Here is a 27,298-nt window from a genome sequence, read left to right on the forward strand (position 1 = left end):
CAGATACGTATGGATAAAAGAATCATGAATCTGTATGTGCAAAAATGCCCACGCCATTTCTGCTCACCCATGGTCTCGTCGTTTCCATACCATGGCCGTGGCCAGGCAAGTCAGTACCTGCAAGGGCTCAGGCCTTGCCCTCGTACGGCTTAGCAGTCCTGTTCTCATCCTTGTAAAGGGGAGGGCAAACCGCATCCTTCTGCTGAAGAACGTGACGCTTGAACCACCAGGGAACCACCGTGCCCAGCTGGTACTTGGCGTGGGCTCGGGTCGAGACGCTAAAGACATAATCGAGCTCCTCCAGACTCTTCTGCTTCGTTTCCGGCATGAAGCAGAAGATGAGGGCCAGGGCTACGAGGTTCAGCCCCGCATAGAAGCCGAATGCGCCGGTCGGCGTCATGGCCCGGAGCATGCGGGGGAACGTCAAGCTCAGGATGGCGCCCCAAAAGTTGTTGGTCGCGACGGCCCAGGACATTCCTACCTCACGATGAGACAATGGGTGAACAGAGGCTGAATATTCAAACGGCACCGGCCCGGCTCCTGGAGAGTAAAAGGCGGCGAAAAGGTATACAAACGTAGCGACGGCGGCGATGCGCGACGTGCTGTGTTCGGCTTCCTTTTCAATAAGAAAGCACAGTCCCGCGACTATGACATGTTAGCCCGAGTACATAATGTGTACTTTTGTTAAAAAAAAAAGACGTACCAAGCAGAGTCCAGAACATATTGGGGAATGTAAAGATGAGCAGAGCGCGACGGCCGAAAGTGTCGATGGTCCACACAGCGGGCCAGGCAAAGAGGAAGTTGATCAACCCAAAGCCAAAACTGGCCCAGAGTGCGTTGTAAGCTGAAATGCCACTCTGAACAAAGATGGTGCTGCTGTAAAAGGCAATGATGTTGACTAGAGAGAGGAGGGCTGGGTCAGCAAAAGCTCAACATCGGGTCACAACAGCCTTGCAAATACTTACTACCACACATCTGCTGCGCAATCATGGCAATACCAGAGGCCTGTGTAGCACGACGATTTCTGGGGATCGTAAAAAGCTCAATGAAGCGAGTGAAGACGCTGCCGCTGACGTTCAGGCCCGCCTCCTGCACCATCTTGTCCTCGTGTTCCAGGAGACAGCTGATGTAGAACAGGTCGCGCGCAGCCTGCAGAGGCGTATTGCGCAGGCGAAGCAGCGAGTTCCATGCCTTGGTGTAGCGGCCCTTCTTGAGGTACCAGCGAGGAGACTCGGGGCAGAACCAGATGCCCAGGGTAAGAGGCACGGCGGGGATGAAGGCCGAGCCGAGTTGCAGGCGCCACGCGTGGTGGCCGACCTGGCCGACAGCGAGGTTCGCGCAAGTGCCGAGGAAGATGCCTTTTGTCAACAGTTAGCACGGTCATTATGAGATGAAGTCTAGAATTGCGTACCGAATGCGGTCCAGAGTTGCCAAGACATGACAAGGCCACCGCGGATAGCCGTCGGGGCGTTTTCAGCCGAGAAGACGGGAACAGTGACTTCCTTCAAGCCCATGCCGATGCCGAGGAGCATTCTGCGTAAGACGAGTTAGTGTTATTTTACGCGTATTACACTGTGTGTTGCGCATTGTATCGCATGGCGTGGAAGAGGGAGGGAGGGAGGGGCGGTGTCTTACCTGCACGCGGCGAGCTGACCCCAAGTCTGCGACAGAGCCATCCCGAACGGAGCGAGAAGGGAGAAGATGGCGGCGACGAAAATGACACCTCGGCGGCCCATAATCTCATTCAGGGGATCGGAGATCCAGCCAGCACTTGGTCTTTGTTAGTATCCGAACCCATCTGTTGCTGCAGTGGTGGGCGACTTACAAGAGAAAGATGGTGATGTAAGGCATGGCGTTGACAACACCGACGATCCAGGCGTTCTTGGCGCAGGTGCCCGTCGTCTCATCAGGGCCGCACGCAGGACTAAAGTCGGGAATGCCAAGGGCCTCCGGGAAGCCAAGGTTCGCTCCATTGGAACCGGTCTGCAGCAACGTGTCCGTGTTAACTAACAACCTTTGTCGAGACAACTTTCGGTCAGTGATGGATGCGAAGACTCACCTGGTCCCAGCCCTGAATGGCCGCGGCGATCGAGTTGAGCACAATGGTAAAGTAGAGCGCCCAGGGGTGGTGCCAGCGGTGGGTGACCTCGTGCCGCAGGGCCGTCTTGTCGTCCTCGTCGAGCAGGTCGAGCTCCTCGAAGCCGGCCGGGTTCTGCGCCACGAGCGCGCCCTTGCGCAGCAGCGGCAGGATGTCCTCGGGCAGGCCCTTGTCCCTGCGGAAGGCGTCTACGCGCGCGAGGAGCTCCTCGCGCGGCACGCCGACGAGCGGGTTCTTGATCTCGGCCTGGGCCGTGTCGAGCGCGGCGAGCTTCTGGACGACCTCGGAGGTTGCGGCCGGAGCGTCATCGCTGCTGCTGTAGGCATGGTCTTGGTTTTAGCGACAATGGTTGGAGGGGAGGGGGTGATGGAAATGGGAAGTGCGGTTCAAAAAAGTGCGACAGCAGCACTCAGACCGTACTGGTAGCGTAGTAGTATGTAGGTAGGGGACGGGAGCAAGCAGCGTCTCATTGAAAAGGGGGGGGGGGGGGGACAATCTTCTTTTCAGGGTCCATGGTCATTGTGAGCACGAGCTTCGATTTCTATTGACTAATGACTGGAATAAAGAGTAGAAACGAGGTCAGCTCAAGGACGTGGGCGACAAGGCTGCCTTAATATATCTTTCAACAGGGAACAACCGCTTTCGTGAGGGGAGGAGGGGGGTAAGCCACACCACACTCTTCCTTCGGCCTGAATGACAATTCAAACAGCTCATAGCTGCATGCATGCAACTTCTTGGACTCCCAACAGGCTGCATGACTAGGATGGAGTGGCGCCAGGGCTTGGCTTTCTCTTTCTCCCCTTCTCCCTTCTCCTCGTCCGGGGCATCTCCCCAGGCTCTCCCATCACGGCCAGCAACCAAGTGAGACATGGCGCTGAGGCTAGGTTGTTCGCGAACGAGGCTTAAGAGCCGCTTTCCGCTTTTTTTTACCTCTGGCTCGTTTATCTCTCTTGCCCTTTGTTGCGAGCTTGTGGCTATCTCTAGTCTGCCCTACTAACTCTCCAACTGCCTTGCTTCTATGGGAGTTGCTTGTTACTTGCGGCATTCCCCAGCATCGCGGATTTCCAGACTCGTCCGAGTGACTCCCTCCTCCATACTCCAGTGGCCTTGAAAAATGAACCAAGATTCGCCTACTGCTGACCTTGTTTCTTAGGTGCAGTTGCGTTCGTGGTGCCCGCCTGCTTTCGGGAGGTACTTGTCTAGTCTCGGAAGTTCAACAAATTAGTCAATAGCCGTTATTACTGCCCCCTTAGCTGAATGTGATGAAAAGCAAAAGAGCGCAAGTACAGGCTAGACGGCGGGCAGCTTGCCGATCCGTCAGAGAAAACCACGCAACAATGGCTTCCTGGCAGGTGATTTGCCCGCAAAATGAGAAGGGCAAAAAAAAAAAATATTGAATCGGGAGTTCTCTGAGGCAAAGGGCAAATCGCGGGCGTCAAGCCACAAGCCAAGGATTGACCGTGGACGTGGCGCCCAAGGGAGGGGCACGAACTAGGCAGCAGAATTATCTCGATACTGTTTGGATGGGCTGGACGGTCAATGCTTCATCAGCTACTCATGTCGCGCAAACCATTAAAAAGTCTATCCAGAGTTGACCGACTAACGTGGCAGTTGTTTCTGGTACAGCCAGGTCGAAAGTTGTTGAACTTGCAACGATGACTCCAGTCTTTCCGTTTTCCTGTCAGAACATTAGATCCTTCGGACCCCAAAGGCCATCTCATCTTGCCATTTAAGCCGTAACTACTAGTTACGGCGCATTAGTAGCGATCGACTTTGGTGTTGTTGTGTGGGGGGGGGGTGGAGGGCAAGTTTCGGCCGGACAGCCTTCGACGCTAATAACAGCCATGTTTCCCCGCAGGCCCATATGAGCCCCCATAGATAACTTCGCATGATGAGGAGAGCAAAAGGATGGGGAAGGTTAGCCGCGGGGTCGGGGTGCCCGTCATGGTCCTTGAGCTGGGGAAGAGCATGGTTGCTTCCAGTACTCCGTAGTCGCCTTGTGTTTGGGGTTGTGCGGGTGAAAATGGGGAATACTTGCCAACGGCTGCCGCTTTCGGCCATGGTCCTCGAGTATCGCCAGCAGCAGTTGGTTGGTCACGCTGTCATAGACCGCATTCCTGTCCACAGCCAAGGCTCGCAGAGTCTCAGCCGTGTTCGGCCAGAACCGGCGAGGCGAAGTATTTCTAATGCGGGCACAATAGCCGATTATGCATCTCGATCTGTATTTGTACATTTTCGCCGAATTATGATGCAAGTGTACATGTAGCAGTCGTTGATGGAGACTCAACAATAGAAGACATGGCCCAACCCACGGCTCACGTTGCAATACTACATAGGACCCATCGCGTTACATGTCTCAAGCCTACGTCGAAACTTTGATTATTGCTCATGTCGTATCACGAATTCAACTCTCGGGCTCGCTTCTGCTGCTCTTGACTGTTGAGGGGTTGGGCAAGCAGCGCAGATATGGATACAGCAGAAATAGAAGATACAGAAGATACAGAAGATACAGAAGATATAGGAGATACAAGACAGAACAATCATAGAGGCATAAATATCATAGTGCTCAAACTTGATTAAGACTTAGTTCCGCCGCTCGGTCGCTGAGCTGGTTTGCCGCCAACCACCGATCGTGCGTTTGATCCAGGTCCTTGAACCGCACCTGGAACTGCTCTTCTCCGGCATGAAATGGAGCGCTCATAATGTAGTCAACTGGTTGACCCGCTGTGTAGATGACCGCGCCGGTGGCGGCTGCCGCAACGGCCGCCGGAATCGCAACCCCCGTCCGCCGCCTCAAGGTGGTCGACAGACACGACATCATATATGCGCCATAACGCGGGTAGGGCTGGGCTATGGGCCGCTCGACCGATACGTTCTGCGATGGTATATGGTCCTGCGAACTGTGGCCCTGTATCACGACCTAGCGGTGTGAGGTAGTGTATCCCTTGTGTAGCCGTAGGAACACGCGGTCCCTGATCGTGAAGAAGCGCGCTCGATGCTTCCTATTATAATGCGCATTTATAGTCATTACTATCATGGCCATAGTATCATGCACCGACACGCGTACTGAGGCAAGGTCTCGTGCCACTCGCGTCTCCGCGAGCAGACCGTAAGCCACATCCCAGGGCGTGAAGCCCATTCATTAATCACTTCGTACCCTAAGTATCCAATCGTTGGACTCTAAAGTTGAAGCACAAAAATGTGACATCCAGGATCGCTTTTATTTCACACTTTCAATTTATGCTAGCAAAAACAACCTCAAATAAGACACCTACCCTACAGAGCCGCCGGCTCAAAGTAGTCTCTAAAGCGGTCCGTTTCCTCCCACCCTACATTGTACACCACGTTCCAGCATGCCAACAGAAGCGTGGGGAACCTTGTCGTCCAAAAGCTCAAGTATCCATCTGGAAGCGCACCCACGGTCCGTTGTAGAGCAGGCGACATGTCCTCATAGTGGTTGCGCTTGTTGCGCATCGCCCGCAGTAGGTCTAGCAGGCGAGATCCCGTATACTTGCGCTGCTTGCCCAGCGACTCGACGAACAGCGGCGGCAGGACCCTGAGGAAGTCGCCTCGTAGAACCTCGGGTGCGTGACGTTCCAGCTCCTGAAGGGCCGGAGAGGGCGGGTCTCGTGGCTCCTTTTCAAAGTGATCCGATACATCACACAAAAACGCCAGCCGCTTCTTCGCTGACCAGAAGAAGGGATGTGCCATGACGTCGCGAGCGAGGGGGCGGCTCCTGGGGTCCGCATCCAACATGGAAGCAATCAAATCCTTGGCCTCAGCGGCAAAATCGCCAAGCGAATCGAGCAGCTGCAAGTTATATTCGCCTTTTCGGATGTTAACCTCCCGCATGTACCTGTCACCGCAGTCGAATGGATGAGAACCGTTCGTCAACACGTAAAAGAACACGAGTCCAAGCGAGAAGATATCGATAGCACGCGTCGCTCGACGGCTGCCAGGCATGAGGCCCTCATTCACAAGCACCGAGCCAGAGCCGCTATGCGTGCTAGCATCCACCATGGAAATCTCGCGTGCGTCGTCGTCTAGCAGGAGCTCTGGTGCACGCCAGCCCGAAGTTCCAGCCGCGCGGCCAGTAGTGGCCCCAAAAGATGACTGCCCTCCCTCAAGCTTCTTGCATAGACCAAAGTCGGAGACTAACAGCCTGGGCTTGCCACCCTTGTCCATGTTGACGAGGATATTCTGAGGCTTCAAGTCGCGATGGACGATGCGAAGGTTGTGCAGGTGGCTGATACCATTCGTAATTTGGTACAAAACGGCAGGAAGATCCATCTTGCCGGCAGTGGCCAGCTCTCGGTGGACATGTGGTCTCTCCACAACATCTGCCAGAGATGCTGCGCATCGCTCCAGCGCAATATACAAGAAACCCCCCTGTTCCTGCTGCGAATAGTATCGGATGACATTGGGGTGATCGTCACTCTCGCGCAAAAGTCTCGTTTCCTGGGAGGCGATGTCATAGAATTGGATCAACATGCGCTTCACCGCAACTTCACGACCGTCGAAGCGTCCAGCAAAGACGAGTGTGCCGTTGCTACCCGTTCCCAGCTGAATTTCGGTGTTGACTTCGATGTTGCCCATTCGCATGATCGGGCCGGTGATGGCGCTCATATCATTGTGGACAGTCATAACATCAGGTTGAAGGCTCGGCCTGTCTCCAAGGCGCTTCGCATTCTCAACAGCTTCCTCAACTGTTGAGGCAGCCGGCTCATCATCTCGGGAGAGGGAGTTCTCGCGCTGTTTCTTGGGTCGGTGCTTGACTCCACCACGTCGACCCCGATGAGACTTCTTCTTGTTCTTTACCGGAGTTTCAGGGGCATCTCCACCTGCATCCTCGCTAGAAGCCTTCTCCTCCTCGCCAGCAGCCTTGTCCTTCTCGCCATCTTCAGTCTTGGCTGTTGGTTGTCCATCTGGCGAGTCTATGTCTTTGTCTTGCAGCTTACTAGGGGTAGGAGCCGCGCCCGTATCATCCCCTTTTTCGGTCTCCGAGTCCTGAGCCGATTCGGGAGGCTTACTTTCCGGTTCCTTAATGCCGCGGTTCTGTTGCTCTTCGGGAAGGGTGTCGGAAAAGAGCAGCGTCTGAATTTCTTGAGCCAATCCCTTCTGAAGACCCCTGGACCGAAGTCTATGGTAGGACCGACGAAGCTTCTTCTGATTGTAGGCGATGGTAGCAAAAAAGAGGATGAGAACAATTGGGTTGCTGACGAAGTCGTAAACAGTATTTGCAGCACTTTGGGGGAGAGCTTTGACCTTGGTAATAATTGCTGGCTCCTCTATAGCGATTGCTGCGTCGTTTCCGGATGCAGGCTTGGTTTCCGGTGGTTCAAATACGTCTTCTGTTGACTTTCCAGGCAGGCTTCGGAACTGATTGTTGTCGCCGCGGATAGACTCTAGGAAATGGGTACCGACGAGAGCCTTGCTGATGCGAGACTGGCTGATGGTGTCTGACGACGGCAGCATTTCCCACCAATCCGGGCTTGCAATCTGAGCGATCGGCGCGCTGATGATCAATGGATAGGCCTGTCCAGACATGGCATACCAGCTGCCTGAGTCGGTCTGATTCACAAAAATGCTGTTGAGACGCATTTGTTTCTCATTCTTGTCGCGAGCTGGCATCGGTGGCTGGGGGAGAACAACAAGCTGCGGGTTGCTGCCAGTAACAGCATCCCAGGGTCGGCAGACGTCAAAGACACTGGCGACGGGAGCGGCAAACTTGTTGGAAAAGAGAGGGGTTGTCTTGTCTTTCTGGGACTGGTCAAATGCGTAAACTTTGCCGTTATGCTGGCTTGTGATATACCGGTTATCGAGGGAGCTGTGATACTGGAGGTAAAGATCGCTGTCGAAGGTGTTTGGGCCCCATTCAGAGTATTTCAAGGTGGCAATGGGACGACCGTCGGAGCCTTGAATGCCGACAGTGTACTCAGTCCTCCCCAAGGTGATGGTTCCAGTGGTAAGGCACTCTTCATTATCACGATCGTCAAAGGTGTTGGCTTGACGGCAAAAGTCGTCAGTATTGACGTGGGAGCCACTAGAGCCGAACCACTTGAGGACTCGGCCAGTGGCCGCGTCCAGAGTAACCATAGTAGTCTTTTTGTCACCTGTATAGACGATTGCGCCTTCGACATCCTCGTACGGGGAGAGTTGCTCAACAAGGCTCTTCATGGTGAAGCCCGTCTTGACAAGGCCCGCCTCGGGGTCGGGACGCCAAATGAAGATTCCACCGTTGGAATTGGGCTCAACGACCCAGAGGTAATGATCGACCGGACTGTAGTCCTCGTCAAGGATAGAGTTATTGAGGCGGTAATGTTTCGTCTCGACCATAGGTAGGTCAACTTCAAGGTGCCAGCGCTGTTTACCAGTGTTGCGGTCGCTGGCGTATAGATCTCCATCGACGGTCGCCAGAAGAACAAAGTCTTCGACTTCCCAATCCTCCAGGTTCCGCGCATTCTGCGGCGCTGTCAGCCCAGTAGCTGGAATGCTACGAGGCCGAAGATCGCTGGGGTTTGGTGCTCGGACGGGCTGTGCCGGAGCCAAAGTTGCAAGGGCGCTCTCATCGTCGGGTATGTGACGTTTTTGGTATTTTTGGTGCTGTCGGCTGGAGCTTTGGGGCGTGTTGCGGGGCTTGGTGGCAGCGCGTGTGGCCTTGCTCGGCTGACTGGTTACGGCATCGATGGACGAAGCAGCCCAGTAGGTGGCATCGTCGGCCGATATTCTGTCGTTGTGTAGATCATGGTTCGCGTGCGGCGAGCCGGAGTGGACGGCGGGGGGCTGTTTTTGCTGCTGCTGAGCTTCGCCGAGCTGAAGCCAAGGGATCAGAATGATGGCGAAGGCGAATAATAAGGAACGATGAGCGGACCGCCGTCCGTCGCCAGGACGGCGCCGAAGCATGATGTCGACGGGTTATTCGGCAAGCCGCTCAATGGCATCCAGGGGACATGAGCGGCGATGGCAGTTTGGGGGCGGGTGCAGCGGATGCGGTTGTATCAGAGCATCAGCCATACCCAGGATGGCCTAGGACGGTCGGGAGAGGTAGTACGATGTCGAAGGAGTGATGACGGCGACGGCTTTTAGATGGCAGTTCTTATTAGAAATGTTAGAGACGTGGAGTGTGATGAAGGAGCGGAGACGGAAGAGGCGGGCGGCTGACTCGATATGGGCAGTTTGCTGTGGGCTCAACCCCCAGCCTGCAACCCCAAGCCCCCTAAATATTAACAGTGGGCAGTTAAAAACCGTCGTGTCTGGTCTATCCTCTCTATTGCTTTTATCCTTCCTCTATTTCTACATTTTTCTTTTTTTTTCTCACCTTTCTCAATCTTCTTATAATATTCATCTTTCGTATCGTTCTTGAAATTTTTTAATCTTTTTATACCTTAGACACCTTCGACGCTCTCTGCAGACGCGACATCTGTATCCATACCACGATTTTCTTTGTGCTGCGACGTGTTTTGCGTGCTTTTCATGGCTTGATTAGCTTTATTATTATTGTACATGATTATTTATGGAGGCGCTCGCTCTGACATCGCAGGACGGGACGGCAATGGCGTTACACTTCAACAGCCTTCTGCTCAGGCATTATCTCTCTGTTTCGGTTTTTTAGCATTTCTGAACTTCCTTTTTTTCCCGAATCATCATTCCTGTTAAATTTCGCATCCTTTCTCTGTGCCCCCTACATGTGTCAACGCAGCTGCGCCGCCGCATTGCACCACCCAAGACAAGCTCAGACAAGCTGCGCACAAAAATAATTCGTCCCCACTGCCCGCCTCCTTGGTCTCCCTTGCCTTGACTAATAACGCCATATTCTCTTAGCGCCTCTTCCTCTTGCTTTTATTCAGTGTTATATGCCTCCAGGAATATGTTCCAGCGCGTTCCATAAACCTCTGTTCAGTCTGCCTGCGTTTTAGCCTCCAGAACTTCCCGGCCAGTTCCCAGCAGGTGGCTGAAGAATAGCTACAGTACATAGGATGTTAGTACCTACCGGTATGAGATAAGGTACCCGGTGACTCGCATAACTGCCGGCATCCGCGCATGTTGGCTGCCAAGTCGGCTGAATACGAACACAACGTCAACACGTTTCAAACACGCCATGGCATGTGACACAAGCTATGCCATGCTGTATTCAAACAGAGCTTCTTCACTCTCGTCCCATAACTTCTCGGGTCGGCCGTAGCATAACCCAATTCTCCTGAAGCGCGCTTCTTGGCCATCAGAGTATGTATGCTTTAAAGTTAATGTGTAACCTTAACAGCATATCACATCTCGATTCTTTCATCAAACAATGTATCAATTGGGGTTTTACCATATATGAATCATAACAAGAAATGTCTTCAAAATCGTCATTACTGAAGTCTCCCTTGGTTCCCTCTTTTTTTCTACATACAGCAAAATCAATCCATGCACATGCATGACAAGCATCCGCTTTAACCCACAATCTCCTCTGTCTCTTCCAAAACCTCCTCCACAATCTCTTCGATAATGCGCTCCTCTTGCCCTGAATCGTCTGCACCCTCCACTTCCTTCGTCTTCGCCGCCAGTAGTCCGGCGTGCGGGTCTTGTGGTAGGCCGAGCGCCTCTCTCTCCTCGTAGATCTCCTCCTCTACATCCGCACGCCACATGTACCACTCCTCCAGCATGCGGCGGCGCGCCTCCACAACAGCCAAGTCGGCAGACGCTCCACGGTCGGCATCTTCTTGCTCAAATACGCGGCTGTACTCCCGCAGGTTCTTGCGCACTTGCTTCTGCTCTTCCTTGGTAAGTAGCGTTGCCGGACGCGGCCGCCATTGGAACTGCTTGAACTTCTCGACGGGCTCTTCTCTCAAAACCTCGCCACGGAAATCGTAAATGTGGTAGCCGTTTTCCATCTGAACGCTTGTTAGTATACATCAGCAGACATGGCAGAGAGAAAAGACGTACCGAGTGTTTCCACGCAGAGGCCCAGGTCGCCACAAAACGACCAGAGGGGTCCCATTCAATATCCGTCACTCCGTAGTGATCAGCGGTGTTCATCAGCTGCAGGTTGGCCGTAAGGTCCTTATCCGACTCGGGCTTCTCGCCCTCAAAGTCGAGGTCAAGGAAGTCAAGATCCGAACTTTGCTGGTTGCCAATCGTGGCAATAAGTACGAAACGGCCCTTAGGTGACCAATAGATGGCGTTACTGTTCTTCTTATCCAGCGTGCGAAGGTGCTTAAAGTTGCCGGCGACCGGGCCCTTGGCTTTCTCAGGGCAGAAGAAAGCTACTGCCGTCTTAGGAGCCACCGCCGTTGCGGCCACAGGCTCGGTTGTGGTAATAATGGCGAAACGGTCACCCTTGGGCTCCCAAGCAAAGTTGATGACTGTGTCCTTGATCGTGTCGACAACCTCGACGGGCACGCCTTTCTCCTTGACGCGGAAGATCTCCAGCGTCGTAGCCTGGGACTTCTTCGACTTGGAGTGGCGGTCCACCTTGACGCACAGGTAGGCACCCTCGGATTGCCAGTGGAGCTTAGCATCACTGACGCTGAAGAGATTCAGACTGCGGACAATTTCCTTGGAAGGAACGCTCATTAGGCCAACCTTAGCGGGATTGCTGCCAATCTCAGGAGTCCAGAAGCAGAACAGTTGCTCGTACGTCTTGACACCGTCGCGCTTGACCGTGGCAGGAGCCCAGTCAAAGTCAACCACACTGTCAATCTTGATGGTGGTCTTGTCGAGGAGGTTCATGCGAGGAAGCTCGTATACCGAGATGGACTGTCCAGGGTTCAGACGAGCGACGTATTTGTCGTCGGCCGACCACTTGAACGCGGGCCATTGCTGCTTGGGCGGGGGCTTGCCATCTTCAGACTTGGGCGGCTCCAGGTTGGCAAACGAACGAATGGGCATCTCCGACTCAATGTCCCAGATGACATAGTTCTTGCCCTCGTCATCAGCAGTAAGGGTACCATCCCCGCCATCCTCGGGTACCGAAATCGGGCGGTTAGACCAAGTGACGAGGTACTTTTCGTTGGGCGAGTATGCGACAAGGTTGACAAACGGGTGGGGGAAGCGGCCCAGCTTGGACCAGGAGCTGCCACCCCAAATTTGGACACCACGGGCGTGAATAGAAGTGAGGTAGCTGCCCTTGGGCGACCACTGCAAAAAGGTCTCGGTCCAGTGCTGGCGTTCGACAACATTCTCGGGCTGGTCCTTTTCGTTGTTCCAGAAGACACCGACATTGTCACCGCGGTACATGACAAACTGATCGCGACCGCGTCCAGCGGGGTCCTTAAGCCACCACTTGAGGTGCTCACGCTTCTCGAAGGGAGCAATCTCGGGGGCGACGTATTCTTCCTTAACACGTCCCTCAGCGCCATATCTCTCAATATCGCTTATCTTGTTAATGCGCAGTGTGTGCTTCTTATCGAGGGGGACCATGTCAAGGGAGCGGACGGCAGCAGCAGCCTCGCTGGCAGAGGAGTATTCGACGAAAGCGAATCTGTGCAACGTTAGAGGGAAAACGGGCTGACGTGAGGTAAGACTACAAACCCTAGAGACTTGTCTTTGTCACCCATGGGCATATAGATAGAATCTTCACGGGCCTTGCCAACGGTGTTTAGCTTCTTGATGAGAAACTTGACGAGCTTGGGCTTTTGCTCTTCTGTAACGATAGGTAGACCGTCAATGACGACAAAAGTATCGTAGCCCTTGTCGAGTTGAACGTCGAAGCGCTCTCGGAGATCGGAAAAGTCAATATCATCTTCGTTGAACTCGTCGTCATCGAGGTCGGCCTCGCGCAAATGATCAAAGGAGGGCGCCATGGTGTCGGTCGCGGTCGTGTTGCAAGCGAGGGGTCTGTCAACGATGCCCCGCTTTTGTCGCTGTGTTGGAAATTTGAGAAGAAGAGCTGTTTATATGCAAGTTGGGCGCGGCAGGGTTTATGTAGGCCAGAGCTGCACGCGGAGGCAGAGTGTCGACTGTGCCAGTGAAATCCTCGTGCGGCGCGAATGTCGTGGCCGTTGTCGTGCGTGGGGAAGAGACGCTGTTTTTTTCGGTGATGCCCTGGGCCGTCGCAAATTTGGTGGTTCTCGACTTTCCACAAAGTGTGCGGCGGAGAAGCGATCTTCCTTTGCCGGGCAGTTTGGTCCATCGAGGGGCAAGTCACGTGCAGAGGGGACATGGTGGGGTGGTGCCTGCAAGAGGCTGTTAGAAGCTCCAGAAAAAAAGGCTGCCTTCGATGAGCTTCGAGGGGCGGAGAGCATAGGTTCCAGCTTCAGTTATTGCACACGATAGGCTCTACCAAAAAGACAGCCTACCATGGTATGATCACGCCTGGATGTAAACATCTGCGACTTCAAGCACACTAATTTCCTTCGCGCTCTAGTCGTTTGCACCTACACAAGTCTTTGCGGAGGGGACCACCGAGGAAAAGGGTGAGAATGCGCGTCTCGCTGCCTTCGTCGGGGCCATTGCCGTCGGCGACCTGGTGAAGAGCACTCTCGGTCCCAAGGGTATGGATAAGATTTTACAGTCTGCGTAAGTTCGGAATCCAAGGGAGGCATACAAGAGCTACCATCGCTCTCGTCTATACACCGTCTAATTCACCGACAGATCCACCGGTGAAGTCATGGTCACCAACGACGGCGCCACCATTCTCAAGTCGATTGCCCTCGACAACGCCGCCGCTAAAGTTCTTGTCAACATTTCGAAAGTGCAAGATGATGAGGTTGGTGACGGTACAACCTCAGTTGCCGTCCTCGCTGCCGAGCTGCTTCGCGAAGCCGAGAAGCTCATCGACAAGAAAATTCACCCCCAGACCATCATCGAAGGATACAGAATAGCTAGCCAGGCAGCCCTCAAGGCTCTTGAGGCCTCCGCCGTCGACCACAGCAAAAACCCCGACGCGTTCCGCAAAGACCTCGTCGCCATTGCCCGCACAACCTTGAGCTCCAAAGTCCTCGCCCAGGATCGCGAGCACTTTGCCGAACTCGCTACCGATGCCGTCCTCCGACTGAAGAAGTCCTCTGACCTAAGCCACATCCAAATTATCAAGAAGCCCGGTGGTAAGCTGAGTGACTCGTATCTGGATGAAGGCTTCATCCTGGACAAGAAGATTGGCGTCAACCAGCCGAAGCGCCTGGAGAAAGCCAAAATTCTTGTCGCCAATACCTCCATGGATACCGATAAGATCAAGATTTTTGGCGCCCGCGTAAAGGTTGGCTCGACTTCCAAGCTTGCTGAGCTTGAAAAAGCCGAAAAGGATAAGATGAAGGCCAAGGTGGACAAGATCAAGGCCCATGGCATCAACTGCTTCATCAACAGACAGTTGATCTACAATTGGCCCGAGCAGCTCTTTACAGATGCCGATATCATGTCTATCGAGCACGCCGACTTTGATGGCATCGAGCGTCTGGCTCTCGTCACCGGCGGCGAGATTGCTTCTACCTTTGATCACCCGGACCAGGTCAAGCTGGGGCAGTGCGACCTAATTGAGGAGGTCATCATCGGCGAAGACACATTGATCAAGTTTTCTGGCGTCTCTGCTGGCGAGGCCTGCACTGTTGTTCTCCGTGGTGCCAGCGAGCATCTTCTCGACGAAGCTGAGCGAAGCTTGCACGATGCCCTGGCCGTTCTATCACAGACTGTTCGGGAACCCCGTACCACACTTGGAGGTGGCTGTGCCGAGATGCTGATGGCAAAGGCTGTGGAGGGCGCTTCGACAAGGGTCGAGGGAAAGCGCCAAATGGCTGTTAACAGCTTCGCCACTGCGTTGACGCAGCTGCCCACAATCCTCGCTGATAATGCGGGCCTGGACTCGAGTGACCTAGTGGCACGTTTGCGCAATACAGTGTACAAGGGCATGTCTACATACGGGCTTGACCTGATGACACCTGGCGGCGGACTTGCCGACATGCGAGATCTGGGTGTTATTGAGAGCTACAAGCTGAAGAGGGCTGTTGTGTCATCTGCCAGTGAGGCTGCAGAGGTAAGTTTCCCAGATTCTGTTAACAGACGGTAGAATGCTTTGCTAATTCAAAAATAGCTCCTGATCCGTGTGGACAACATCATTAGAGCTGCCCCGCGAGCCCGCGAACAGATGTAAAATGGAGTAACGGACATAAAAAGAAGTTAAGAACAGTGGTATATGATCGTTAGCCAGTGGATATGAATCTGTAATGATACCATAGACAGAGAGGAACATTGATTGACAGGCATACTGTGACTGCGTGCAGAAGTGAGGACTGAGTGATTGTCAGCTGGCGCTGACACGTGGTGTTTGCAAACGAAGGAAAACTAACGGCGTGCTTTCTTCACAATTCAAAGCTTCTCGCGATCATCCACCGGCTTACATTGCTCTTTAGAACCGCAATGATGGATATTATTTCAATCAGCTCTAATTCTGACTCAGATTGTCTCGTCCAGCTGCAGTCACCTTCCAAGCGGCGCGGGAAAAGCTATCGAGAGCGGATGAGAGAGGCTCGCGACAAAATGGCAGGTAAGCAATACAAGCCTTGCGGTATTCGGATTTAAACTTAATCCTGGTGGCAGACGAATCGCCCCGACAGAAGCAAAAGATGGCTAAAGAGCGGGCAAAAGGTACACTCACTCTGGCCTATATTTACGATATGTCTACGCTATATGAATCTTCCAGCTAATGCGAACTAGAGCTCCAAGTTGCCGATGTCAAACTACGGCATGAAGAAAAGCAGATTGTGAGAAGGCAGCGACAGCAATCCTCGCGAAGCGTGAGCAAGGGAGTCGCCCCGGCCGCACCACCCGTGATGGCCAGATTTTTTGAACCGCGGAGAACCCGGTCAGAAGCTCCCCCAAGCGATGATGTGGTCAACTCAGGGGATCTCTCCTTCCCCATGGCGGCCACGCACGCCCGTGATTGGGACGCATCCTGCTGCATAAACGCAATACAGCAACCGCAAACGCCAACACCTATTGGCGCGACCCCCAGACGACGCCCAGAAGAATCTCTCGCTGCACCACCTCCCGCCTTTTCAGAGATGCAGATGGAGATTCAGGCTATCGCAACTAGCACCGCAAGGCCACAGCCTCTGGAAGACACGTCTCGAGCCCTGCCACTTCCCATGCAGGTAGACGAGCAGCCCCGAACAAAGACGGCCAGGCCTACCGCCGGTCCTACCACTGAGACTAACGAAATATTTCCCTTGGATGTCGGATCCTCGATTGCATCAGACGACGAAACGGTAGTCCCCACGGGGCCTGATCCAAATTCGGCCCCCAACAAGCCGCCCAGCACCATCGTTTCAGGTTCGTCTAGAGATGAACGCCAGCGACACGCTACGCCGAAGAGATCTGCGCAGCCCGTGGCACATCAGATGAGGCGCTCGCCGCAGCAGCATCAGCCGCAAGACATTATGAGACAGCTGAGCCCCATCACGCCTGCCCCCGCGGCGGCGATGGCGCCTGTGCGGACCGTGATGATGCACTGGAGGAGGTTGTGGCAGCACCCGCGGCAGCTATATCGGCACTTGTTCGATAAGCCGCTGTTTCGGCGCGCTGGTGTGAGGGAAAATGGCAAGGTCATGCGACAAGCGTGACAGCAGGGTTAATAATGTCGTGAGGCGATCAACGCTGGTATCTCGGTTCAGTTCGAGACATCTTGCCGCGGCAGCCTGAATGGCAAGATGAAATAAGGGGTCCATATTCACCTCGGTTTGATGTTTGATGATGAGCAAGTGCTCCCGCTTGGTGTCGGTCTTAGCTAAGAGACACAGAATTAGCAAAGGTGAACGAACGATGATTACCCTACAGGCGCCTTGCCCCTTCATTTGGACGACAAAGTTTGCCTACAACGTTGCTGATATTGCGTCACAGAATTTTTTTTACTAATTCTTGATGTTGCTTCTGTATGGAGTAGTTGTTGAGCGGATCGAAAAAGAAGAAAAAAACAGACATTCTGACGTTGTGATGTCTTGGAGCGAAATTAGGGAGTTGTCTAGTGCAGCACCTTTTGCCATGACACTGGGTGCGAGTCGAGCTGTGCAAGGGAGATGTTGCGACTGGGGCAATGTGATGATAAGCAAGTAGATTTCGAGAGAAATAGGAAGAACCGAAATCAAAGGAAACAAGGATGGATTTTGCTAGCATCGAGAAACGTTCATCTAGGGGAAAAGAACATGCGCAAATGTAGCAGTTTTGAGGCGGAAGCTAGAGAGTACTTGTCCTACCACGTACTTCTTTCCAAAGACTCTCCAAAAATAACAAGGCTTCTATAAAAACCTCTATCGCTGTTTGGTAAGTATTCGCGTGCGCAACTTTCTCGGACTTCCGGCGACAAGGGTAGCTCAGCCACGGACGGAGGGCTGAGGGGGCCTGTGAGAAGAAAGGCTGAAGCACTTTCCAAGTTTCTACATGCTCACCAGCCTCTGTGACCACCATTTTGTACATACGCGCAAAGGATGTCTACTAAGAAACAACTGGTCATCCAAATGTCCGGCGCCCCGGGTTCCGGCAAGAGCACCCTCGCCCGGCTCCTCCGCCCCCTCGTCGGCGGCGCCGTCGTCGACCACGACATCCTGCGGTCCGCCTTCCTCACAGCGGGCCTCGACTTCCAGGCCGCCGCGCGGAGCGCGTACCGGCTGCAGTGGGCGCTCGCCGAGGACCTCGTCGCGCGGCAGGGGCTGAGCGTCATCGTGGACAGCACGTGCAACTACCCGGAGACGCTGGCGGAGGGCGGCGCGCTGGCGGAGAGGCACGGCTGCGACTACTGGTACGTCGAGTGCCGCGTGCGCGACGTGGACCTGCTGGACGGGCGGCTGCGCGCGCGCCCGGCGCCGATGCCAAGCCAACGCGGCGGCGTCGATGACTATCCGGCCGGGGCTGTGGAGGGCGGCGTGGCAGATGAGGATCCCAAGGAGCGGTTTGTGACGCAGATGGGGAATCCGTGCCGGCCGGCGACGGAGGAGAATGTAATCATCGTGGATGGCACGGAGAGGCCGGAGAAGCTGCGTGAGGATATCCTGAAACGGATCCTTGGGTAGTGTCCGGAAGCTGTCGCACTTCAAGTAAAGCTTCACACCATGGGCCTAGCACGACTTTAACCCCCAAGTGTACATAGGCATGGAGTATTTGCAGTGGTCATGGTGCCATCATCGTGCGAGCCAGGCTGCCTGATCGACAAAATTAGGTGATGGGCGAGATCAGCAGAGATGGGGCAGAAGGAGTTCTAGACCACATCCAGCACATCCACCAGGGCCTTTGCGAAAAGGTGAATTGACATGTGCATTGTAGTTATGGATACAAGGTGAAATTCAATTGGGAGCAGCGCAGATGGCGTTAATCATGAATTTCGCGTGTGCTGACTGGTGAATAGCGGACGTCTGCCCTAATTAAGAAATGAGTACACAAGCGAGTTAGAAGGGCGTTGACATTCATTCTACGTAGCATAAACATGTCGCAATTGACTATGAATTAGCCCCTTGCTACGTTTGGTCAGCTCTTACGATTAGTCGTTGTCTTTTTATCATCGTCACTCTAACAGCGCCTGCATCTAGGTTGATTGATAGCGGAAAAGACGGGTTTCCACGTTGACTACGGGTACTCCGGTCTCTTTTAGCCTGGCCAAGTCGGTTGATATTTTTTCTTTGGAAGGGGACAACTGCGCGGGATGTACCTTTCGAGAGGAACAACCAACCTCTTAGCCTCACATTGCGTCTCGTGGTCCGTCATTGGCGATCGACGATGTAGTCTTCCCTGCATAGTACCTACATAGCTGGCCAGTGATGGGCTGATATCATAGGCAGCAGCCGCTGGGTGCTGTTGAAGCCCCCAGGCAGTATAGAAGACCGGTCTCCCATCTGGTTTCTATATTATCGACGAGCCGACGCGTGACCGGGGGCATTGTAGCTTTGGCGACGTGGCTTCCGTGCCGAGCTTGCGGGAAGGAGCCGCCTCTGCCGAGGACGCGACGTGGAGTGTGGCGAAGACGAGCGGCTGGATGCCGGCTGCGAGATCGTGCTTCTGATATGCCTGCTTGGCAGGATGCAGTGCCGCGACCAACCTGTCTGTTTCTCTACCGTGGCCAGAGCTCCTCTCCCGCCAATTTGGATATGCCTAGTATCGCTACCGCGAGTGACTGGCTCGCACAGACAATCCACAACCGTGCCCCGGAACTCATCATAAGGGTCAAGGCTCTGCGATTTGGTAAGATGTATGACTGGTACTATATCGGGCCTGAAAAGGTTGATGTGCGCGCCCTGATTAAGACAATCGCCTTTGTACGAAGCCTTGATCGATCGAAACCTGCATCACTGATGGCGGTACTCGGTGTTAGCTGTAGGAGGTTAAGGATGCATCGTAGGGCTAAGTGGCGCGTTTCGGATGCAGCATGGTCAAAGCCATATTGCCCGAGAAAAGTAACATCGGATCTTTGTCGCTGCCCAGCCAGCAGGGTGTCGAGTTGATGAAGGGGTCGTTTGCGGGCCGTGAGTCTGTGACATCGTAATGGTTTATTGGTGGGACCAACGTTTGCTGCTGAACTTGCCCTGGCCTGACTCGAGGTCGTGCATGATTTCTTGCATCTTGTTTACCAATTTTACCGATCCTCTACCCTTATTAATAAATAAGGGGTTATGGTATCGTGATGGACCAAACGGGGGCGCGGGGACGGTAACTGGGGGCGGGCTTTGTGCGACGGGTCGCCGTGGTTCTGGATTTTGTACTCCGTGTCCCCCATGTAAATAAAAGATGTGAAATTGGTGTCTATGCATTGACTGTATGGCCTTCCTGCATTTCTTAAGATTCTGTTATGAGGAAGAATATGACTGCTCTTGTAACTGTAGGAGGTGGTTACTGGTATAGTGCCAGTCCTTGAAACTTTAATTACAAGCACATGCCTGTAGATTGCTGTGACTTTTTCCAAATAGGCTGATGAGGATTGCCGGTCCGCTTTTCACTGGCACTCTCTTGCTGATAAGTGACGGATGATTACGGTAACTAAACACACAGGTAGGTACTGGTCGATAGATAGCAGACGGCAATACCGGCTATGCTGCATGATTCGACGGAAGACAGGAACAGGCGGCTGTGGTGTGTGGTGGTGGCTTGCTCGGGGGCCACTTGGTTGCCCCTGAGGAGAAGGAGAATTTTTCAAACTATATTCATCGGCGCCAAGGAGAATGGCCATCATGGAGCTGACTGGAGGAGTGTTTGCCGCTGACCTCTGAGGTACGCCAATGAATGACAAAGCACTCTGAATCGTGACTCGAGAGGCTCGCTAGCGGCAGCGTTGGATCGCGGCTGCAGATGCACGGTGACTTGGACTGATCCCAGACATTGTCTAAACACGGGAAATGGCTCCCAGGAATCATCATGGTTGCAATCAAGGTTGCTTGCAAGGTTTGAAGGACTAAAATAATACAGGTAGACACTGGTACCAACACGTTGGGATTGGTGGCCTCCTAAAATGAACCGAATGGAGCGCTAATTATATTTAGAGGAAGCTGGTGGATGGGCCAGGGGGTGCTGCAGTCACTAGAGGTACAGACTATTCGTACATACAGCAACTGCATCGAGGCAGCTGCACAAGGTAATCGAACGAAGCGAGGACCGAGAAAATCAATAAACTGGGATCATATCAGAGACATGAGGCCCATTGTCATGTCAAGACAATAAATACCATCATTTCGCTAACTTGCTAACTGGTATGCTGATGGCTATTTCGAGCTGTGTTTGCCTCGTCCCTCCATACTGGTATGGGGACTGCTCGTTGGCCACTGCCCAGCTTCCATCAGCAGAGTTCAGCGGCTTCAGTGGGTTCCAGCGGGCTCCAGCGAGGCTTGCTGGCTCCACTAGCGAATGTGCCAGTCGACATCTGCTGCTCAAGTACCTATTCTACGTTACAACTCGTTGGCAATGTCGCTTCTTCCTCTTATTTTCCCCGCCTCGCTTCGCTCAGTTCGTAGATCCTTGCTATTAAAGCGCGCACAGGCAGAGTGCCAGCTCATCAGGCTACAGCACCTGCGTAAAAAAGGCATCACCAGCAGCGCTTACAGGGGAGCTGCTGTACCCAACGCCCTCCAAGTGTGCCCCCTGTCTCTGCCCTGGCTCCGCTGTGCATGCTACTCTCCGAAGTTCTTTTACCACCAGCCCACTTACCAAAAATACATGGTACCTGAGCGAACCTCCCGTGCTAACTAAAAACATACTCCGTGACCGTCATCGACAAAAGTCTCGCCGCCCTGCTCCCCGACTAACCCAGCGTTAGTCCGTCCACTCTTCCTTCGTTCTCTCTTTGGCCTCACATATCGTTCGTTTTTACCTTCACTCGTTCTTTTCCTTTCCCATCTCAATCCCGCTCGACATCACTCTTTCTATCCTGCCTAATTGACGCATCTTTTCCCCCTTCTCTCCTATCCGTATATACACCGCCATCGCCACTCGTTCTAGCTGCCTGTTGCCCCTTGTCCGGCAATCGACCCCTCGCACGGCACGCTACCAACTTCCCGCTCGTTGTTCGCCGTCACTTACGTCGCACGTTGCGCACCAGTCCAACCTTCAGACCGATACTGCACAATTTACCACCCGCCTATAATTTTCCGACTGTCCGCCTCAGAATCTTCGCATATAATACATCCTTCCAGTCTGCGATGTGGCCATGAGCTCCACCTACGCCGTCGCCACCATGCTGCAAAGTCCTGACTCTCCGCCAGGCATGACAACCTCCAAAAGCTCAAAGTCCTCGTCTTTTCATTCCCTCACTAGTGACGACGGTAGTGTTCTTGCCGATATTGGTCATTTTGAGGACATTGGCCTCGACGACGAGCACGGCGCCACTCCCAAGGCCTCGACCCAGATCCTCACCCGCCGCATCACTTCGCCTTCTTCCAACGTTCCCGTCCCCGCAGCAGCTGGACGAACTCTCGCCGTTAGCAACAGAAAGGCACCAGCCCCGAGGCGCTCTTTCCCCAATCTTCGAAATAATGTCTATTCCACCAACCCCCGCAGCACCAGTACCGCTGCCCTGACCGACCCTCGCCCCATTACCCTGAAGAAGGGCCATTCCACCACCTCGCTTCCTCACGTTCATCACCAGCGCAGCATCAGTCCAGCCTTGCCCAGTCCTTCCCGTGATGTATTCTATCCTCCTCGCCCGCGTAGAGGCAGCTGGCAAGCCAACAACGACCGCAGGTCCATCTCCGAACTTGAACAGGAATGTGACGAGGACGAAGGGGACGACATTCCCGAGGGCCTTGTCCTGGACAACGTTCCTCTCTCCCCTCGCCCACAACATGAACGACCACCCAGCAGAATACCCTCCACCAGCACCTCTCCCGAGAGAACCACAAAGGAGCGAGTCCGCAGCATTGGCAATGGCACGCCTGCCGTTGCCCAAGCACAAGGCTCGCTTCGATCGCCAACCTGGAAAGCAGACGCCGAGAAGCGTCCCACGAGCCCCACGAAGACTCGTGCTCACAGCTGGAATTTAGCTCACGCAGAACTCAATGCCGAAGCCCGTGCACTCACAGAGAAGCTCGAGGAGCATGCTGACGAGGTTGAGGAGATGCAATCCCGCCGCCCCTCTACCGCCCGCCCCAACACTTGGGCCGCGTCTCAAACACAAGAGTATGCCTACGATCGCAAAGAGCGCGGCAAGTCCTCGACGCCTGAACTGCCGCCGCTGCGCCGAACCGACAACATGGTCGACCCTCTGCCCATCTCCAAGGAAAAGGAAGCTGTTCTCAGCCGAACGCGCCCCTCGTGGCTCCCACCCAAAGATCCAGCCGAAGAGCGCCGCCATGTTAAGCAGTATCAAAAAATGATGGCAGCCAGCATCAAGGCCGATGAGCGTCGTGAAGCAGCCCGAAGAGCCCAAACGACACATCGCGATAACAATGCAGAAACCTTGATGCATCTCTGGGAGGATGACATTATTCCGCGCTGGAATGATGCCATCCGCGAGCGCCGGACCCGCGACATGTGGTGGCGCGGCATTGCCCCTCGCAGCCGAGGCGCTGTCTGGTCCAAGGCTATTGGCAACGAACTTGGCTTGTCTGCTGCCTCCTTCCGCGCTGCGCTAGGTCGCGCTCAAGTGGTGGAACAGCGCATTAAGGAGGACAGAGCGGAAGAGGGCGACGAAGAAAAGGCGAAATGGTTCCAAGAGATCCGCCAGGCCGCTTCAGATAATACCTGGACCGAGCTTCGCATTTTCCAAGAGGGAGGTCCTCTTCATACCGCTCTTGTGAACGTGTTGTCTGCGTATGCCATGTACCGCGTCGATATTGGCTACGTTGCTGGATGCAATGTAGGTTTGCCGACCCTGTTTGTTTCATCCTGTTTCACCCTGCTGACACTGTGCAGACTATAGCCGCGCTGTTGCTGCTCAACCTGCCCGACTCCGAAACTGCCTTTGTCGCCCTTGCCAATATCCTGAACCGATCTCTACCGCTGTCCTTCCAAACATCCGATGCCACTGCTCAAGTCTCTGCCTACAACTTGGTTCTTCGCACTCTCAGCCACAAGTCAGCCACGCTCCACGACCACTTGACCAGCGGTGTACCAGATCTCACTCCGGAGGTGTATCTGAGCGGCGTATTCTCCAGTATCTTTACTAGCCTTCTCGCCATTGACGAAGCCGCTCGCTTATGGGACGTTTACGTTTTTGAGGGCGATGCCTTGCTCGTCCGTGCGGCCGTGGCCATTTTGATGGAGCGAGAGATGGATCTCCTCGGCAGCAAGACGCCAGACGAAGTTTGGGCCGTCATGTCCAAGGCATCAACCAACAGCACTGCGCCGCGCGCGGTGGGTGAGATTGGTGCCGAAGACAGATTTATCCGGGCCGTCCGCGACGCGGGCAAGGCGTGATGCAATTCAGCGTTTAAATGAAACATGTCACAAAAGCAGCAACATAGAAAGGAATCATTTTCTGGGGAATCATTTTTTGGAATATTTTATGGCGTTCTTGGGCGGAGCTCGAATCTGACTGCCTTTCAAGTCAAGTCAAACGATGGGTACGAGACCATCACAAAATGCACATATTGTCTCATCAAACACAAACACACACCGACATACAGCATGCAAAAACAATGGGCAAGCTCCTCTCGTCGGGGCTTGCAGGAACACTGACATATCGGGATCACACAAACTTAATCTTCTAGTACAACTATTTGGTTGGCCATTTATATTTTTCTTCGTCTCATTTTCTCCACCCCTGGTCGGAATTTCTGCGACTTCTCGTTGCATGGTGATCTGAAGAGGGTTGATTACAATGATGGATATATTAGTCGCCGTGGGCGATGATTTGTATAGTAGCGATACATATGCACATGAGATATGGATTTGACTGCCAAGCCTCTGAAAAGGATAGCGCGTGATAGCAATCAATCGACTGCGTCTCCGGCTCGACATCGCACCGGATAGCTTTCTACCATTGGGTACTTTGCCTACCGTTAGTTTACGGCTTGACCTCGTAGACTTGACGAAGAGGAAACTCTGCCTTTTTGCTCCGTTGCTACCCCCATGCCGCGTCGGCGACCCGCATCTAGGTAATCGAACTGCCATTCCTTCAGTCTCTCAAGAAAGGATTTCAAGGTCTTGCCGGCGGTCTGGCTAAAAGTCTAGATCCGTGGTAGGCTGAAGAGGTGATCGTGTACACCCGGTCGCCGGGGAAGGACGTGGACGGAGTTCCCGGCCTGGCTGCGGAACGAGGGAGCACGGCGATTTCTCTAGCTAAGCATTGGGTGCCATTAGTACTGTTGAGTTGCGCTGGCTCTATGCCGCTTTCAGTCATAGCGTTAAAGCTATGTAACTAACCAAGCCGGTTCGTGGAAGGCTTTACGCAACGCGGAGTTGACTTACAGCTGTTGGAGGCGAGGCGAGAACGCATGCACGCTCTTCACTGGCGTTTAGATTTAGATTTAGTGCTGCCGAAGTAGCTTTCATTTACTCTAGGTTCCTTTACCCTTCCTCGAATCCTTTTATATTAACCGTCTTCTCTTTTGTCTACTTTGCATTCTTTAGTTCTTTTATTGCTGTCTGCCTGGCTCAGTGTCACGGCAAAGCCTATGTTAGAGGGTCACGAGGCAAACGCTTAAGAACGGGACCGGCGATACGCTGAATCCAACATACCCCAGCGCTTCGATTGGCTCACCGGGACCAATATCAGTCCATATTTTCTAGAACATTTCTTTGCGATTTTAGTTGTGTAACGCAGTTGGGCGTGGGGGTGGAAATTGGCTTTGGCAACTGTGACGCAGGTAAGTACTAAGCGCATTGCTCCCCGCGATACGGAATAGCAACCAAGAGCGGCGAGTACAGGAATAGTGGCCAAGCACCAGTATCAAGATAGTTTAGCTGTGCGTTGATGCCCGTGGTGATTGTATGTATGTAGGTATCCGGGTAGCTACCGGTTACTTAGTGTGGCGTCACCAGCCACATGCTCGGCACGGCCGCCCCAGGTTCCGCCTTGTCACCAGATCCCCATCATCATCCACAGTTCCCTTTAACACCAGCGCCATCTCGCGACGCAACGATTGTTCATCAAATTCTTTGTCTCTCTCTTCCTCCCCATCGCGGCCGTGTTCGCAAATCGAGACCTGACCTGGGCTTTTCTCTCTCTCATCTTTGCTCTTTGCGCTGTCTCGCGCTTCCCGGACCGTGCCGTCGATCCATCCCTGCCACCGTCTTTTTTAACCTGGCTCCTTGTTCCCGCCGCTGCGCGTGTGTGGCCGCCGGCGCCCGCTAGCCAGAGCCGTATTCTTTGGCGCCATTTGCTGGTGTGACGCTTGTTTTCTTCGTCTCTAGGTTCGGCCATTTCGTCAGGTGACGGCTTCTTGTTCGCCCAACTTTCTTCAAACTGCCGCCACAAACGCAGAGGATAACCATACCTGAGGTTATTTTTTCCCCCTCAGTCAACACTTCTGCCCTCCTCACTGCGATCGGGCGATCTAGGTCCCTGGACGATAGGCGCCATTGGGCCCTTTTTTTTTGGTCGCTTTTCTCCTTCGGTCACCTTGGCACGCACCTTGACCCGAGGGCATGCACTGACTCGTCTCTCCCGTGCCTCTCCCGACACGCCCGTTTCCATCTCCAGCACGCTCGCTTCTCCCGGTGTCCGCAAAGCTCGTCGTCGTCATCCATTGAGAGTTTTTTTGCGGCCGCCCATCCGCTGCGCCGATTAGCCGATACCCGATTCTCCCTTTGCCGCGCGCGCTCGCATTGCTGTTTCCTCCCCACGCTGCACGTTGTCACACGATATAAGCTAGCATCATGAGCGCCCCTTGTACGTTTCCATATCGGCTGCACGACCGGTCGCCGCCAAACTCCCTGCAAGATCAATGCAAGACTGACAATTGCGCGTGTCAGTGAGCTCCGAAGAGCGTCAACAGTATACGGCCATCATTGACGGCATCCTCGCCACTGCCGACCTCCAAACTATCACGCGCAAGAACATTCGGCAAGGTCTCGAAACTTCGCTCGGCGGCAAGGATCTCAGCGAGCAAAAGGTACGCATATGCACAATTGCTCGCCGACCGAGTGCGGCACGCTGACCGTTACATAGAACGCGATCAAAAAGTTGATAGAAGCACGTTTTGACGCTGTTTCGGGCGCTAATGCTGACGACGCACCGGCCTCGCCGATCCCCGCGCCGACGCCGAGTAAGCGCTCTGCTACGAACGGGAACCACGATCGCTACGATTCCGATGTATCGGCCGGCTCTGAGCCTGCGAAGAAGAAAGCCAAGCGCTCGTCGTCTGTGGAGGATGCCGACGCAAGGCTAGCCGCCCAGCTGCAGGCACAAGAAAACCGCCTGGCCCGAGGCCGCACCACACGCGGCGGTGACAAGCCTCGCGGCACCAAGAAGCGAGCTCCCAAGGCGAAGAGTTCCAAGCGCGCCCGTGATGATGATAGCGACGTGGATGGCAGCGACGCGGCTCCCCCGAAGCGCAAGGCTGGTGGTGGATTTCAAAAACCTTTTAATCTGAGCGAGAGCCTTTCCGTCTTGTGCGGAGAAACACAGGTTTGTCGAAATATTGCTCTTCAGCTTCTCGTCATGTCCTAACAATCCCAGCTCTCACGCCCCCAAGTTGTCAAGAAACTCTGGGAGCACATCAAGGCAAACGACCTACAGGACCCGAGCGACAAGCGCCAGATCCTCTGCGATGAACGAATGTATGCTGTTTTCAAACAGGGTAAGGTGGACATGTTCAAGATGAACAAGGAGATCGGAAACCATCTATATCCGGTCGGGGAGGAATAGGTAGCCGC

The 27,298-nt window shown here is 54.0% G+C and overlaps 8 protein-coding genes across 8 annotated transcripts; 5 read left to right on the plus strand and 3 right to left on the minus strand.

Moving 5' to 3' along the window:
- Positions 1-127: 127 nt before the first annotated feature.
- Positions 128-2,968, minus strand: ISF_05907 (General substrate transporter; the record flags this gene model as incomplete). Its single annotated transcript, XM_018849512.1, has 8 exons — positions 128-645; positions 704-898; positions 966-1,358; positions 1,412-1,533; positions 1,636-1,770; positions 1,826-1,983; positions 2,060-2,427; positions 2,830-2,968. The coding sequence occupies 8 exons, from the start codon at positions 2,966-2,968 to the stop codon at positions 128-130; spliced, it is 2,028 nt and encodes a 675-aa protein (XP_018703539.1).
- A 2,406-nt stretch (positions 2,969-5,374) lies between these two features.
- Positions 5,375-9,001, minus strand: ISF_05908 (serine/threonine-protein kinase; the record flags this gene model as incomplete). Its single annotated transcript, XM_018849513.1, has 1 exon — positions 5,375-9,001. One exon carries the CDS (start codon positions 8,999-9,001, stop codon positions 5,375-5,377), a length of 3,627 nt encoding a protein of 1,208 aa, XP_018703540.1.
- A 1,529-nt stretch (positions 9,002-10,530) lies between these two features.
- On the minus strand, positions 10,531-12,882 carry ISF_05909 (eukaryotic translation initiation factor 3; the record flags this gene model as incomplete). The annotated part of the gene is made up of 3 exons (XM_018849514.1): positions 10,531-10,971; positions 11,024-12,560; positions 12,611-12,882. 3 exons carry the CDS (start codon positions 12,880-12,882, stop codon positions 10,531-10,533), a joined length of 2,250 nt encoding a protein of 749 aa, XP_018703541.1.
- A 496-nt stretch (positions 12,883-13,378) lies between these two features.
- On the plus strand, positions 13,379-15,164 carry ISF_05910 (T-complex protein 1, beta subunit; the record flags this gene model as incomplete). The annotated part of the gene is made up of 4 exons (XM_018849515.1): positions 13,379-13,381; positions 13,446-13,597; positions 13,673-15,047; positions 15,105-15,164. 4 exons carry the CDS (start codon positions 13,379-13,381, stop codon positions 15,162-15,164), a joined length of 1,590 nt encoding a protein of 529 aa, XP_018703542.1.
- A 766-nt stretch (positions 15,165-15,930) lies between these two features.
- ISF_05911 (hypothetical protein) lies at positions 15,931-16,632 on the plus strand (the record flags this gene model as incomplete). Its single annotated transcript, XM_018849516.1, has 1 exon — positions 15,931-16,632. One exon carries the CDS (start codon positions 15,931-15,933, stop codon positions 16,630-16,632), a length of 702 nt encoding a protein of 233 aa, XP_018703543.1.
- An 891-nt stretch (positions 16,633-17,523) lies between these two features.
- ISF_05912 (hypothetical protein) lies at positions 17,524-18,075 on the plus strand (the record flags this gene model as incomplete). The annotated part of the gene is made up of 1 exon (XM_018849517.1): positions 17,524-18,075. The coding sequence occupies one exon, from the start codon at positions 17,524-17,526 to the stop codon at positions 18,073-18,075; it is 552 nt and encodes a 183-aa protein (XP_018703544.1).
- A 3,614-nt stretch (positions 18,076-21,689) lies between these two features.
- Positions 21,690-23,896, plus strand: ISF_05913 (Rab-GAP/TBC domain protein; the record flags this gene model as incomplete). The annotated part of the gene is made up of 2 exons (XM_018849518.1): positions 21,690-23,336; positions 23,393-23,896. The coding sequence occupies 2 exons, from the start codon at positions 21,690-21,692 to the stop codon at positions 23,894-23,896; spliced, it is 2,151 nt and encodes a 716-aa protein (XP_018703545.1).
- Positions 23,897-26,299: 2,403 nt separating this feature from the next.
- Positions 26,300-27,290, plus strand: ISF_05914 (SWIB/MDM2 domain protein; the record flags this gene model as incomplete). Its single annotated transcript, XM_018849519.1, has 4 exons — positions 26,300-26,312; positions 26,396-26,535; positions 26,592-27,050; positions 27,102-27,290. 4 exons carry the CDS (start codon positions 26,300-26,302, stop codon positions 27,288-27,290), a joined length of 801 nt encoding a protein of 266 aa, XP_018703546.1.
- Between the last annotated feature and the right edge of the window lie 8 nt (positions 27,291-27,298).

The sequence above is a fragment of the Cordyceps fumosorosea genome (assembly GCF_001636725.1).
Source record: "Cordyceps fumosorosea ARSEF 2679 chromosome Unknown scaffold_14, whole genome shotgun sequence".
NCBI lineage: Eukaryota > Fungi > Ascomycota > Sordariomycetes > Hypocreales > Cordycipitaceae > Cordyceps > Cordyceps fumosorosea.